Source organism: Perna viridis, chromosome 13 (genome assembly GCF_037379345.1).
Source record: "Perna viridis isolate PV_CMFRI_1.1 ecotype Kerala chromosome 13, ASM3737934v1, whole genome shotgun sequence".
NCBI classification, from domain to species: domain Eukaryota; kingdom Metazoa; phylum Mollusca; class Bivalvia; order Mytilida; family Mytilidae; genus Perna; species Perna viridis.
This window is the reverse complement of record NC_142457.1, coordinates 23,641,977-23,658,545: the sequence shown is the minus strand read 5'-3', so window position 1 is coordinate 23,658,545 and position 16,569 is coordinate 23,641,977. Positions and strand designations below refer to the sequence as shown.

General features: G+C 31.3%; 1 protein-coding gene across 3 annotated transcripts in view; it reads left to right on the top strand.

Moving 5' to 3' along the window:
• Nucleotides 1-16,569, top strand: part of LOC148600061 (triple functional domain protein-like) — a 210,575-nt gene that overhangs the window by 168,318 nt on the left and 25,688 nt on the right. For 2 of the 3 annotated variants that reach the window (XM_088558975.1, XM_088558976.1), the window contains 10 exons: nucleotides 588-709; nucleotides 1,501-1,567; nucleotides 3,373-3,476; nucleotides 4,962-5,031; nucleotides 5,747-5,926; nucleotides 6,764-6,892; nucleotides 7,945-8,142; nucleotides 9,580-9,757; nucleotides 10,137-10,182; nucleotides 13,091-13,601. In XM_088558975.1, the coding sequence (XP_088415101.1) occupies nucleotides 588-709; nucleotides 1,501-1,567; nucleotides 3,373-3,476; nucleotides 4,962-5,031; nucleotides 5,747-5,926; nucleotides 6,764-6,892; nucleotides 7,945-8,142; nucleotides 9,580-9,757; nucleotides 10,137-10,182; nucleotides 13,091-13,601 (1,605 nt within the window). Of the gene's footprint in view, nucleotides 1-587; nucleotides 710-1,500; nucleotides 1,568-3,372; nucleotides 3,477-4,961; nucleotides 5,032-5,746; nucleotides 5,927-6,763; nucleotides 6,893-7,944; nucleotides 8,143-9,579; nucleotides 9,758-10,136; nucleotides 10,183-10,679; nucleotides 10,691-13,090; nucleotides 13,602-16,569 lie in introns of those variants that run through there. The other variant, XM_088558978.1, reaches the window with a different exon arrangement.

Below are 16,569 nucleotides of genomic sequence, written 5' to 3'. Positions count from 1 at the left end.
TTTTATAACTGCTAAAATAACCCACTCTGAAGTCATCTAGTACACATCTTTGTACCTAATAAAATTTGTTCTGGAATTTTATAGTAACTTGAGAATTCTGTGTTATGTCACATTGTTGCTTTGTGACGTCAACACAGATCATTAGCTGAACTTTATGGCTTTGTTTTATTTGAGGATGAATTACAGCTTAGAAATTCATAACACACATGTCATCACAATTTTAGTTATATGCCAATAATTGAACCACATTTGACAAGTACAAATTTATAAAGATGTGCAAGTGATCAATATTAATCATTTCAAAGCCTAAGGAAGCTTTGATGATTTTTGTATTCTCAATTTTTGTCTATGTTATGTCATTTTGGTATTCAGACATGTGGTTTACGTAAAATTTCTTCATCATCATCCAATTTTGTCTGATCAATATTATATTTAGCCCTCTGAGCTTAATCATAGATATTTTAGATTTTCGGCTACTATTAATTTGATTATGAGTTTTACACATAATGGGTCCTGATAGTCAGTGAGACCATTGCGTGTTGTCAGTATGATAAACACTATGAAGATCTGTCTTCACTTTTTTGTAGGACCCATGTCATGATAATCAGTTTGATCATCAGTTGTCATCAGAATCAGGAGGAGAAACTGCTGAAGAACAATCTCAGGATATATCGGAGGAGAAGCGAGATCAATACAGACAGAAAAGGAGGTGGGTCCTGTATGTCTGTGTCCGTCCATCTGTCCCGTCACACTTGTGGACATAACTTTTAGGAAACTACTTAAGAGATTTTGTTGGATTGTTAGTCACCATTTGTAGTTGATCATATTATGCCACCATTTTTGTTGACAAACTTTATAGAAGTTATTGGACTTCTGCACTTCTACTTTTCTTGTTGCAGTAGGGGAGCATATGGTTAGGAGTTGTTTGTAACTTACTCATCTTGAGAGCCGTGGAAAATCTGCCAGTGGTGTTCAATCAAAAACAACTCAGGCTTGGACATTACAACACAAGTCTGTAAAATTGACATTTGTTGCTTCCATCAATTGATTTATCTTGCCCTTTTCTCATACAATGCCGTAAATAAATACTCTGCATTAGAACAGTTCTGTGGCAGATAATCCTGACTTTTAAACTATTAAAAGTTCATACTGCACACTTAAAGATTACTTATTTGTTTTGAAAGCCATAAAATAGCTGCCAGTGAATGATCAATTAAGAAATCACTTACAAAAATAGTTATTAAAATAACATCATCTCCACTTGTATATAGTTAACACGTAACTTCCATCGATTAGTTTAAGACAATGTCCTATAGTTTGAAACAATTTCAACTGGATACAATCAAAACTGCTAAGTCACTTTTGCTAGATGAAAAATTAGCCTCAGATTCAGAAACAGAAGAAGTTTTTTTCTTTGAATGATTTGTTGGATATATTATAGTGACCCACAGATCAGTTGATTATTTTTATTTTTTATTTATTTATTTTTTGTTGTTGTAGCTATGTGATGCAAGAATTGATTGATACAGAGAAAGACTATGTGAAAGATCTTGGCCTGATTATTGAGGTATCATATTTATAAAAGAAACAAATCAATTATCTACATACAATAAATCCTGTCTGAACCAAACATCAATGGATCTAAGTGCTTGCTCTGCGAGTATGCAGGTGTTCTTATTACACAGGTTAAAATTGAATAAAAACTTGCGTATAGGGGTCAGGGTTTCATAAAAAAAATTCAAGTTGAGAATTTCCTCAAATCCTGATATTTTCCTCCAACATTTAATTTTAGGTGATCTGATTGATTGAAATTTGAGTTGAGGAATGATTTGAAGAGAATCTCAATATGAGATTTTTTATGAAAGCAGGTCATGGCTCAGTTTCCATTTTATTTATTGACAGGTATTACTATATCTAGTTAGCATGATTCTTACAAAGACTGCTACTATTAGATTTTTAATATTTTTCAACGAGAGGGAGTTTCTCATGCTGATCTCGTTGAGCGGCTGCACCGACAGCCGCGAGACAAAATGAGCATGAGAAACTCCTGCGAGATGAAAAAATATTTGATAATCTGTTTATCGCTGTTTTGCTGAATTGTAAGGTTTTAGTTTTCATTTATTTTCATTTTTCTTGACCTAAATATGTAAGTTCTATTAGCGCTGCAAAATTTCCTGTTGGGACTATTTTTTCAGTGACGTGCTACGTGACGTCATGTGTGTTGTGCAGCTGTGATACACATTTTTTGGGGAAAAAAAATTGGTTAACTGTGATGGATGTGTTTAAAATTTTTGGAATAATTTTTTGGATTTATTCATTCTTATTGTTTAAGTTATGGTATTTAATCATTTTCCATTGTAGACTAGAAAATATTGCCACAAATTAGCCATTATTTTATACGCAATAAACAAACAGACACTTACTTGGGTCGTCAAATATTCCTACGCTGTTGCTTGTATTTCACGTGGGGACATAGACACTAGTGATAATTTTCATTCTCAATTGACTGGCATGAGATTGAAACTTATTATATAGTAAGATCAAAGGGATTTTAAACAAAATAGTGATAATTAAACAATATAGTCTTTATTTACAGTTGTTAATTTTATGTAACTAATGGTAAGTGATACCAACCATCCAAGAAAGAAATAGAAATCCATTGGAACTAATGTTAAAAAATCTATAAATGGAAGAGTGAAATTAACTGATGTAGAGGTGAATTGCTGAAATATGATCACTAAATTGCTGAAGACATCATTTGATTTATAACACATATAATTATGATGTTCAGGGCATTGAGTTTGTCCTTCCCATGATTAAATGACAATTCTTTGATGAATAGTGTCAGAAAGTAAACTGAAAAATTAACAAATTTCTGTCAGACACAGATTCAAATACTTGTAGACTGCAGGAGTAAAAATCTCCTTAAGGAGATATACCTAAGGTAAGGGACACAACTCTTACAAATCATTTAAAGTTTGTATTAAACATTTTACATCAACCTCATGTAAGCATCAAAGTAACTTGGATTAATTTCTTTCACTTTCAAATGAAAGCTTGAAAGGCTTTGGTGAATTTGAATATGATACAAACATATCCCAGATTTTATGAGTTATGTCCCTTACCTTAGGTCTACCTCCTTAATTGCCCAGTAAACTTCCTAACACAGTTCATCGGCTAATGGTCATTGGTTCTATTTAAGACCAACTCTATCTCCTGAAGTTCACTATTTCCCTTGCTGTAACTAGTTTGATGAAGCTGTTTATATTCCATAATTTATACATTTCTCAGCAGCCAGTTTCATATTCTTTATACTTTCAAATAAATGTTAGTTCTTTCACAGCATTCAAATTGGCATCTTTCTTTTTCCAGGGCTACATGGAATATTTGAAGGAACATGAGATGCCTGAAGATTTACATGGGAAGGATAAAATAGTGTTTGGCAATATTCACCAGATATATGACTGGCACAGAGAGTATGTTCATTCAGTTACTTCTTTTGATAAGTTGCTTGTACAAGTATGTGATTGCTGCTATTGTTGAGTAACTCATGGATCAGCTTACGAGGACAAAATAGGTGTAAAGAACATGACTTTTACAAACTAATATTCTACGATCTTAGGTCTTCATTTGTCTCCCTTGAGATGAATTTATTACCCATTTTTATTGCAATATCAATAATACAAAAAAAATACCTACATCATAATATTTTTTTTTTACTTTGAACAAAGAAAAAAGCACTTCCATCACTATCTTGGGGATAAAAGAGGTAAAAATAAATTCCTCCCCTTCCGTGATTATTTTCATTGAAAAAAGACTCAGAACCAATGTATTAACTTTGAAATGTCTAAAATGTGTAGTATCTCTTCTGTCCATGCACTGCTTGAAAAGTTAGATTATCTCCCCTTGAAAGTATCTTGCAATTATTTAATTTCAGAAGTAACATGCTTTCTGATTGGATAAAACATTTTGTCCATCATATCGTAGACCAAATTTTGTGTATGACTGAGGTCATCAACCTTTTTCAATGGTTTATTCATTAAATTTTACAAAACTAAATTATAAGGAATGACCATTATATTTTTAGTCTATTTGAAATAACCTCAATGCCGCAGGTTATGTAGTGTGCACTACATGACTGAGGTTATTTCCTCATAGACCAATATAACCGTCATACCTTAAATACAGCTATTCAAAACACCATCTGGCGCAGCATAGTAAATTTCAGAATAAACACAATTTTTTTTTATGAACTTGGACCTTTTTTTTTTTGAATTACCAGTTATCAAGATAAAGATTAAAAAAATAAACCAAAACACAAATGCAGTTATTATCAATATTATTTGATATTTCCTCAAATGTTATATAATGCATGATGCACACAGAAAAAGGGATTATGCTTTATGTTTTAGTATTGATTATTGAATGTTTGAATAAAATGTTTGCACTAAAGTTCATGGTACACATTCCTCCATATTATGCAATAATTTTCATACAGATAATCTAAAAAAATCTTGAAAAAAAAAAAACGAATAAAAGAATTTCAGCAGGTTTTCTTAAAATGTACAGACTTATTCAAAACATCTGACAAAGTGGCTTTTTATTTCTTAACCTAATACTTGAAAGAGTAATCAAGGGAACCAAGATTTCATCGGAAACCACAAAAATGCAACCTAGGGTTAAAGGACGGACACGGGAAACAGACAAATACAACAAAGAACAAAAAACAACCAAAACAACACATACAAAGCAACAAAAATAAATGAGCAACTCGGATGTCACCTGAAACTGGGAGCATAGACCAGGTGCACGGGCAGGGCAAGTATTATCTGTGGAGTTGCTCACAAAAATGAACAAATTAGTTTTCATGGGGCACATGGACTCACCGCAACAATCTGCAAGCTCATGACAACCATCACAAAACCCCCACATCAATGAACTTGCATTTCTTGTCATTTTAGGAACTTTCTACCAGAAGTTGAGAAGTGTGGTAATGACGTCAACCAACTAGCTGGCCTGTTTACTAGATATGTAAGTGAACATACAAAATGAGAAAACTTTTGCCCCTTGCATTCTTAGGATGATCATTATATTTTTATAAGAGAGTGTTTAAAGTTGCCAATTTTTTTCCATAATATCATATTTTCTGCTGCCTGCATTGTACTTTCATCATTAAAGTTTAGATTTTAACATGTTCTTTAAGGAGGTAGACCTAGGGTAGGGGACACAACTCATACAAATCATATTGGAATATATGTATTCAGCATTTTACATCATGGTCATTTAGGCATCAAAGTAACTTGGACTGATTTCATTCTGTTTCAAAATGCAAGCTTGATATGCTTTGGTGAAATTGAACAAGATACAAGTACATCACTGATTTCAAGAGTTATGTCCCTTACCCTAGGCCTCCCTCCTTAAAACACACATTATCAAAATCCCAATTTTTCTGTCACAACTAGAGAAAAGTCAATGTATACAATGTTGCTTCTAGTATTTTTTTCCCTGTTATCTTAACAAATTAAACAGAAATCAGCTGGAGGTAACATTTGTTTTTGATCATCAACAACTGCATAAAATGTTTAAGATTTGTGATCATATGATGCTATGGTGCAGTTGTCATCATCTGTTGACACTTGGTTTTGTGTGATAACTTGTTGAGGATTTGTGATTCCATGTCTGTTGAATGCCACAAATTAAGACAAAAAAGTTATAGTTACTTAAAAATTTAATTATCTACTTGCAGGAGCGACGATTACACATGTATGTAAAATACTGTGAAAATAAGCCCAAGTCCGAGTTCATTGTTGCTGAATACATTGATGTATTTGAGGATATACGACAAAAATTAGGGCATAGGTTGATGTTGCCTGATATACTTATAAAACCTGTACAGAGGATCATGAAATATCAGCTTCTACTCAGGGTAGGTGAAATAAGAGTGTCATTCATATAAATAGAAAGCAGTCAAGCGTCTCATGAATATCATTTTGGTATCCAGAAAATATATAAGAAACAGAATTGAATTTAACTGGTGAGAGGATAATGGAATTTAAAACCAAAAAAATATATTTGGATTGATATTGGTCTAGTCATATCTGAGGTCCCTTTGTATAGGATGGTGGATAGGGGGTCATGAGGTGGGAACTGCTATCCTCTGTCTCCACTTGAATCTTTAAAAAGTTCAAACCTAACTTCTTCATCAATTCTTTAAAGATCCTCTTTTCCTCAAAAATGAAAGTGATAATAATAGTGTTGAACACAAAAATACACATTCAAGACGAAACATCTGTGTTGGAAAGCTTAAGTGTCAGTCTGTAAGAATCAGGCAGTAGGTGAAACATGATATGAAAAAAACACCATTTTGAAAATGCAATTTAACTATTTGCACCATCAGAATCATAGAAAAAGACAAGATTTTCTATATCATCTTAGTAAATTGTTTTATCATTTCACTGAAATGCCCAGAAAATGAACATTTCAAGGGCAGATAACTCTTTTTTATCAAAAATTTGCAGAGATGCAGAGGTCAAATAGTGGTCTTTTCAAATTGAGAAAGGATTCTTGAGTGAAATTATAGTGTCAGATATGTGGGGTTTAGACTTGCATGTTTCTGGATTTTCCCATTTGCCTGATTCTTAGAAAAACTTACACTTAAGGATAAGAAAATGAGGCATGACTTGTCTAAGTCCATTAAGCATTCATTTTTTTCTTCTGACCTTTTTAACATTAGTAAACCAGCTTTTGTCTTCTTTTTTTTTAGGATATTCAGAAATACACAGAAAGAGCTGGTGAAGACACTAAACCTCTGAAGAGAGCTTTGGAGGTAATGTGTGTTGTTCCTAAGGCTGCCAATGATATGATGCAAGTCGGACGACTACAGGGATTTGATGTAAGTTTTGATTTCTCAACAGTTTTCTGTTGATCTTTTTTCCTATTCCTTGATAATTTCCTATCTCTGTCTACTGCTGTGAAACTAAAAAAATGCCACAGTGTTACTTAATATTGACTGTGGCATCTCTGATAAACAGAATAAAGTCAGTTTTGAATGTCTTGATAATACATTACATCTTGCTTTTTTTGGCTTGCTGTGATATTTTCTGTCTCCAATTCAAAACTGCCATTATTCTGTATGTATCATGCTGGAAGTACCTTGTTGTGAGAGGTTGTCTGATTGCTTCTCAGCAGTGTCATTACAATGACTTTAATATTGATAGATTCTGCTTCTCTGCCAATTATGCAGCATATCTAAGTATGAGTAACAAATGGTTGGCTCAGAAGTAGAATAATGTGTTCAAATAGACTGACATGCTTACTGTTGCTTCTGAGAACTGGCACATTTAAACTTTGGCTCAGATTTTTTTTTTCAATAATAAAATAATAAATAAAAAATAATAGGGTCTGTTTGATTGGAAAAAATGTTTTTGTTCTGAATGCAGGACATATCTGCAATTTGCACAGTCAGGATAAACTCTAAACTAACTGAATTTTTTCCATGAAATTGATTTTGCTACTTTTTCACACAAGAAAAAACTGCTAATATTTAAGAATTGGCTATAATAAAAATTTTGTCTATTGAAAAATAACATAAATTTTCCATGTGCATATTGTTTATTGTGCAAAGTGCAATAATCAAAATATGCACATGGAAAATTTATGTTATTTTTCAATAGACAAAATTTTTATTATAGCCAATTCTTATAAATTAATTTTAAAACATATTTTTATCTTTGAACATGAGAAAAGTAGCTCTGAATTTAACTGAATAGGAGCATGTCAATAATTTTTTTTTATCCATTGAGATCTAACAAAATTATTTTAACCAATCAGATTACAGTATCTCAAATTAATTTATAACTCCATGTGTAAAAGTCTTTTCTTTGTGGAATACATAATTGACATAATATTTCTCGTGTATTAAACTCTATTTCCTTTTTTATTCAGGGGAAGATAACTGCTCAAGGGAAATTGTTACTCCAGGATACATTATTGGTATCAGAGTTGACTCAAGGACAGTCACAACCTAAATTTAAAGAGAGACGTGTGTTCTTGTTTGAACAAATAATTATATTTAGTGAAGTTTCTGAGAAGAGAGGAGGAAATTTGTCAAATGCAAATTATGTGTTTAAAAATAGTATTAAGGTGAGAACAAGGAAACTAATTTCAGGCAATTAGAACAAGTCGTTTGTCTTTTTTTTGTTTTTTTTTTGGTTTTTTTTTTTTTTGTTAAGTAGCACTCCAGATGAGAATCATGCAAAATGGATTCATGGGTAGAAAGCATTCATATTTTTTATTTTTTATATTTTGTTTAAAAGATTTTAGTAAACAGAAATTACCATACATGTGGCCTTTCATATAACTATTGTTCTTACATAGAATGTACTGTAGAATTCAAAATTAAGGGAGAAAGATCTGTAAATGACACTAAAATAGCAATAGAAGCTGTTGGATTTTCAGTATGGATTTTTTCCTAAGAGCAGACAGATTGGAATGAATGATTATACATTTAATCATGTAGATCTATAAAGCAACTTAATAAAAAAAATGAAAAATTGTAGCCTTTTTGGGGGTGTATCACATATTACAGAATTTGCATGATTCTTACAAAGGCTACTACTTATTTAGTGGTGTGCTGATTCGTTTGAGTTACTGCATGCATCACACTGGAGATTGCAAAAAAAAAATAATAATAAAAATAGAAAGTGCAAAACTATGAATTCTCAGGCACTCTTAGGTAAAAATTTTGATATATTTCAACTCAACAGAGCCTTGTTGGACAATAATAGCATAATTATTTGGAAAGAGTGAATAACCATATAATATCACGAGTGCCGAAGAATGTCTAGATTTAACAAGTGAGCGGAACTTGATCTGCGCTTGTGTTAAATCTTCAATCATTCTTGGCATGAGTGACCATATTTTGGTTATTCACAATAACCAATTGATTATCCTATTTATTATATAGATTTTCTTCATACTTTATTGATATTTTCAACATGAAATTTTTAATCTATGATTGACGTATTGATATCAAAGTTGTGACATTTTGGTGCAAGAAAGTCTGAGAGTTAAATTACTGATTTTATTTCATAGTGTGATTTTTCGGAATTTATTACACGGGGAACATTCAATAATACACTGCTATCTATATAATAATGTAAAATCATACCATTGGAGGTTATAAATAGATATTTATTGTTACTCTTGAAAAAAAATGCTACACAAAATCTCCTGTGGCCACTTCCTAATGAGAAAGATCTCCCTCATTGGAGGTCTCAGAGGTGGATATGTATACCCTACTATTTCCTTGAATTTGTTTCTTAAGGGGGTAGACCTATGGTAAGGGACATTAATTTTGAAATCAGTGATATGTTTGTACCATATTCAATTTAACCAAAGCCTATCAAGCTTTTATTTGACACAGAATTAAATCTGTCCAAGTTACTTGATGTTTACATGAGATTGATGTAAAATGCTGAATACATAAGTTCCAATGATTTGTAAGAGTTGTGTCCCTTGCTCTAGGTCTCCCTTCTGAAGCATGTTCATTCTTCTAGCTTATATTTATTTTATTTATAGGTTAATAATATGGCATTAACCAAAACAGTGGACGGGGAACCATTGCGGTTCATGTTAATCAATAAAACTCCAGGTTCCGACTCCAAATTTGTGATACAGGCTCCAAGTGATGCTGTCAAACATACATGGACCAGACAAATCACATCTTTATTAGATATGCAAGGGGACTTTCTTAGAGGTAACATTTATTTTATTTTATAACAGATATTTATGAGAACTTTCTCAAAAATAAAATTAATTTATGTTGTTGCAGTGAAGATAGGCATGAGTTGTCTCCCTTTCACCAAGATGTTCTGTGAAGGAGTAGCTATGGTTTATATGGTAGCAATTACCAGAGTATAAAAGTGGCTGTTCCAAATTGAAAATTAGTTGAACCAATTTGCTATATGGGTAAAAACAAGATTCACTCTCCAGCTTTCAGATTCTTTAAGTTCTAAACTTCGTATTTTAACTTTATTGATAAAGAAGATTTTTTGTTGCCAGGAGAACTACATTCAAACAGATCTTACTTTTAAATCATGTTTTCTCGTTTTAACTTATCATACTTTTTTTTTCAGCACTACAATCACCAATAGAGTATCAAAATAAAGTAAAGAAAGAAACGTAAGTCTTATATATAATACTGGATCATTCCAAAAATATCTGAATGAGGGGTTAAAATTTTAGTACAGTTTAAACTTATCTTTCAGGAAATCAATTGATCCTGTTCATAATTATGTAGTGAATTCTTTATACTATTTTTGACCAAGTTCTTGGAAAAAGTTCACAATTTTTTAATTAATTCTATAGCAATTTATCAGTTTATAAAAAAAAAAAATATCAACCAACTAACCAACAACCCCTTTTCAGACACTAAATGGAATGACCTGTCTGACCTCTCATATCTGTATTTGATGTTTTCACCTTTTGAGTTCTTTTTTAAATATGAAAATTTGCATGAACTTTAACCTTTGTTATATTTGTCATATTTTTTGTTTGAAGTTTTGCTGTTTTACTTTATGTGTTTCATAAATGCATGTTCTTTTCATTTTTTTGTTGTTCACTTTGAATTACTTGTTCTATTTCGTTCTTTAATATTTATGTTTAATTTTTATTTCCAGTCAAGTTAACGGTATGAATGTTATACACAATTAACCTAATACAAACTATTATATATAACCAGATGTATTCATTTTATGAAAAAACTTTCTATTTTTTCTCTGCTAGATTATCTCCCCTTTGGTTAAGGCCACTAACCTAATTTTTTTGCTTGTCTTTTGTCTCTTGTTCCATGCTGTGGTCAACATTCATTTCCTCTCTTACCAGTTGCTGCTGGCTTTGAAAACTCCTGAAATCATTTGCTTTTTCCAAACTTAGCAATGTTTTTTGCATTTTCTTAGAAGACTGTCTGCAGTGTAAACAGTGAGTTTTGAATGTCAGACATTATTTGGAATTGTTTCTTTTGATTGTGGGAGGTTAATGATTAACTAAGTGTTAGTGTTGATAAGAATCGGGCAAAATGGGAAAAATCAGAAACATGCATGACAAAACCCCGCCGATCTGACAATGTAATATCACTCATATCATCTCACTCAAGGTTAAGGTTAAGACCATTCTTTGATTTCTGCATCACTGGCTTTGCACAGAAATTTTTTAACAGAATCTTAGAAATAGATTTTTGACAGAGTTATCTGTCCTTGAAATGTTCATTTTTCAGTGCATTCAATGAAACTATAACTCAATAGATCAGCATGATATGGAAAATCTTGTCTGTTTTCCTTGATTCTGATGGTGCAAATAGTCAAATTACACTATCAAAATGGTTGGCTTTTCTCTTACCATGTTTCACCCACTGCCTGATTCTTACAGATACTGACACATAATTGAATTTTTCACATAAAAAATTTGCTTTTACATTAAAAAAAATCTTCCACATGAGACAGTGTAAATGAGGAGAATCCCTTACATGAAATGTTCCAAAGTTTAACAGGTATGAGTTACTGCCCATTTTTTTCTGTTTATAGTGGTGAAATCTGGTAGGTCAAAGGATATATAATTCACCATAACAAAATATAACAATTTTTAATGGACAACATTTCTGAGAAGTAAAGATACTTGCTACATTTTTGATGAACAATATTTTTGAGAAGTAAAGCTACTTGCTACATTTATGTCATTAAAAAAAAAAAACTTTATCTGCACCCTGTCACGCTAGAAACTTTCCATACCTTTCACTGAAGAGCTTTCCTATTTTTGCTGAAGTATGGACTTAAACTATCTTATGCATGTATTTTCAACCATCTTATCTTTTTTGAAGAATTTTAGTATTTTCAACCCTCTTTTTACCAAAGAGCCATTATCTTTTTTTCTGAAGTATTGGCTTTTTATATACATTGTACTTTATAGTTAATGGCATCACTCCTTCAATGAAACTTTTTTAAAGTAAAATTCAACTGAAAATATCTTCATTGATATGTTAACTTATGATAATAGTGAAAAATTTTGGTTCATTAAAATCTAATTAAATTCCTGACTTTTTACATTACTAATGATTGTAACTGTTGCTCTTCAGTTCATATTTTAAAATATAAAAAAAAATTATTGCTCAAATAAAAAGTGAGTATTAAGTAGCTGTCTTTGTAAGAATCATGCAAAATCTAAACAATGTGATACACCTAAAAAAAAAAAAACATTATTTATTGCTCTAATAAAAGAGTGAATATTAAGTAGCTGTCTTTGTAAGAATCATGCAAAATCTGAACAATGTGACACACCTAAAAAAGGCTACATATTTTTATTTTTTTTGTAATTAAGTTGTTTTATGGGTCTATACTATGAAATGTGTAATTATTCATTCAAATCTGCCTGCTCTTAGGAGATAATCAACATTGAAAATCCAATAGATTCTATTGTATTTCAGTGTCATTTACAGAGTTATCTCACTCAATTTTGAAATCTACAGTGCATTCTATATAATTTTTATCTCTTATGAAAACAAGTTATATGAAAAACCATATGTTAATCTCTGTTTACTATGGCAATTCAAACAAAATATCAAAAATAAAAATATGTAGGCTTTTTACCCATGAATCACATTTTTGCATGATTCTTAGCTGGAGTGCTACTTTATTTATGCAAGTGTTTTGATTGATTTAATACATGTACTTTTGAAATGATCTTACTGCTTACAAGGAAGGGGTGTAAAATGGGATATTAAAATTACATTAAATTATTTATGTTGATTGGTTGAGCAGAAAATTATGCTATAGAGGAAAAAGTGGTTGAAAATGGTAATGGAATCTGTACAATTTATTTTTAGAATTTCTATTTTTAGTTTTCTGTATGCACCTTTGAATAGCGTCATTTACTTTTAGAATAAAAATTATGTTTATATTTTTCTAGAACTACCGTGGACATGGCCATATCTAAAACTTATTTTTTATGTACTGTTATGTTTAAATTTTCTAAGTCAATCCCTGAATTAGGTCACATTTGATAATTATTTTAAGATATTCTATTTTTAATTTTTTAGGTCTACCCCTGAATTAGGTCATACTCCGAGGGAAGGATTTTTGAGGAAGACTCAGTCTCAGACACACCCAAAGAAAGACCGGTCACAAACTCCACCTGGCGGGTTAAGTGGATTGGATTCTAATAAATATTCTCGGTGCCGATCTGTACCAAATCCTCCAAGCAAAGGTCATTTTGAACATGGTTGCCATGGCATCGGAGATAGTTCAAAATTATCATGTCCTAACTCTCCAACAGAGACCGACAAAGATTTTGACCAGGAAAAGTTTAGCAAATTGACTTCTTCATGTAATAATCCTATGATTGGTGGAGATGCTTCAAAACACAAGAAAAACTTATTTGAAGGATTTAAAAGTTCCCTTATAAAATCAAAAAGTGACGCTCCAGGGCCGAGCGGGAATCCTAATGAATTTGTTCAAGATGGTGATATTAGAACTCTGATAAATAACGGTGCAGATGGCGCCACAAATCATAGTGCATCCTCGGACAATAACGAAGAAGAATCTGCATCGGTAAGTCTGACAGCATTGTGATCTTGATCTGTGTGTTTGAAGCGTAGCTGGAAATGCAGTGATGACTTAAAACATTTTAGTGACAATGATGTTCAATATATAAATATATACTCTATCTTGCATCTTGACAATTTAACAAGACAACTTGTAAGGCAACCATAACTTATAGCATGTCAAAAGATCTTGAAACAGGAAGTCCATGTAGAATTTGCACTCATCTGCCTTTTTTTTTTATAGGACTCGGATACACCCATGCTCAGGTTATTTTTACATTTCCACCTGTTCATAGTGTGGAAAACCTTCAGTAATATAGGATTTTTGAAAATTTTATTATTTTATTTGCTGAAAAACTCAAAGGAAATTTATTTGCCAAAAGAAAAGTGGTACATAATAAATGACTTTCCCACTACAAAATTTCACTTGCCTGGGGTGTGGGGAAAGTAAAATCCTAGAACACGGAGTCCTTGAACATTCAATTTAAAAAAAAAAAATAGAATACAACACAACTACAACAAGTTGACATTGTTAATAAATGCAGTCAGCATTCAGATTATTTGACAATTTAGTGCATCAAACATGACTTAAATTACTTGTATCTTCAGTTAGAACATAGATGAACTTTCAAATTTTTCTTGTGGGTGCAATTCTGCAAAGATCCTGTTTCAACTTCTTCTAGTCATAAATTGTAGAAATTTCCTGTCGATACTGTTTTCTTTATATTTTTCCTGTGATCAGGGTCTGAATTGTTATTATGAATATTTTGTGTTTAAAAGTATTAGTACAACTCTTTGTTATAATTAGGCAGGCTATGTACAAAATACTGTTTCTTTATCATTTCAGTTGAAATTTTACCATTGTTGAAGATTTTTTATAAAACATGAAATTTTTTGCAACTTCTGACTTATACCCTTTTTTTATCAATTATTTCTTTAAGAGAAATGGTTAGGAAACTCCTATTAGTAACTTAAATAAGGGACCAGAAAGAAACTGAAATTAAAGCGAATCATATTTCTCAGGATTCACCATCTCTTTTTGAGTATGGTTAACTCAGAAATTATTAATGGGGACAAATTGTGGTTTTACTCCATCTCTTCTTCGAATATGATTTAGTCAGAAATTTTTTATAGGGACAAAGTGTGGTTTTACTCCATCTCTACTTCGAGTATGATTAACATGTGAATTATTCATAAAGACAATCTCAAGCTTAAAATTGTAATTAATCACAAATTTTCTAGATTTTTCACTTGGAATTCATTCCATAGTCACTAAAATGTAAACAATCTATTGAATAGCATTTGTTTAGACTTTTTTCTTTCTTTGGTTATCTCCCTTATTCACTCATGTTTTCTTGAAACAAAAACAAATATAATACTTAGTTTGGGTGATAATTCGTTCTTACAGAACTAATAAATATTCAATAAATTTTTATTATACATGTTTTTTGCAGAATAAAAGGTGTTGGATATAAACCCTTTCTGATACTCTTTAATTGATAAACTTGACAGTCTGCCTGGCAGTGGCAGATCCAGAGGGGAATGCAAGGGGTTTGGCACCCACAAATAATGTGGCACCCCTACTTTTCTAAGTGTCTGGATCCAGCCCTGCCTGGTTTTACAAGAAGTTGTACTTTAAAGTGTTAAGTTTCATGTTAAGAACTTTTGTTTGTGCAATAAGGTACATTTTTATTAACATCAGTCTTACCATTAAATAATATTAAATCATTGAAAATCATCCTACATTCCAAGTTTCAATTATAGTTACTCAAAAAATGCTAGCCAAACTTTTTAAAAAATTTAATCAACAATTGTCATTTTCCCCTATCTTCCCGATTATATTTTGTTTTAACTTTTTTGTGTTTTTGATTTTTGATTTTGGTTGTGAATTACATTGTATGTAAAAGGCCTTTCCAAGACTTTGTGAAACTTTCCAACAATATTGGATTTCCAAAACAGATGGTATAAGTTTACTCCAGGATAATGGAAAAGGTTTAATTTGCTACACGATGGGTATTGTGTTAGGCAGACAGAGTCAAAAAAATATTGCAAAATGTGCAAATAGAATTATCTCCCCTTTTTGGAGATCAAATGTGGATTGTACAATGTTAAAGATTGTGTTAGTTTGTTTTGTTAGTTTTTTTTTTATCAGAATCAAAACCATTGATGTTTAGTTCTAAAACCTTGTTCAGAAAACCTTGTTTTAGTTTTTTTTATATATATATATATATTTTTTGCAAACATTTTGAAAAGTTACATCAGTTTCAATAAACCATGCAAAATTTCTCCTAGGAATCTCCCCTTTTTTTTTTAAAAAAATGTTGACTGAGACTTTCTTCAATTATAAAGTTTGAAAGTAAAATTAATTTTATGTAGTTGGGTTTTCTACTGCATATTTTGAAATTTAAACAAAAAATACTGATTTTAAAATTTATCGACCCTTTGGCATGTTTAATTTGCACCTTGGTAACCCTGTATTAAATAAAAATTGCATGGTTGATTAAAACTGATTGTAGCATGTCCATGTAGTGCTAGCTGAAAATGAAATATTCCATGACACTTTTCTATGAGATGGTAGTTGTTCAAACCTTTATATTGACAGATAGCTTATAGTTTATCCGAGGTATTTTTTGTCTTAGTACATATTCTGATGCATTAAATATGGTGCACTGGATTACATGACAGTAACTATACACAGGTACATAATCAGGGTGTGTTTGATTGTTCATACCTTACCTCAAATTCTGAGGTAATTTTGACTGTTTATAAAGATTTTGATTACCTGCATAATCAGGTACCTTTATGCATTATTCATGACTACACATACAGTATTGTTTGTGTGGATTTTACTCTTTCCTCTAGTTCATGGTGGACATAAACATCTTCATGTTCTGGCTTTCTAATAAGGCACTCAAGGGAAATTGTAGAGTACACTTGATTTGTTACTTAAACACTTTGAAATGTTTTGTTCCATT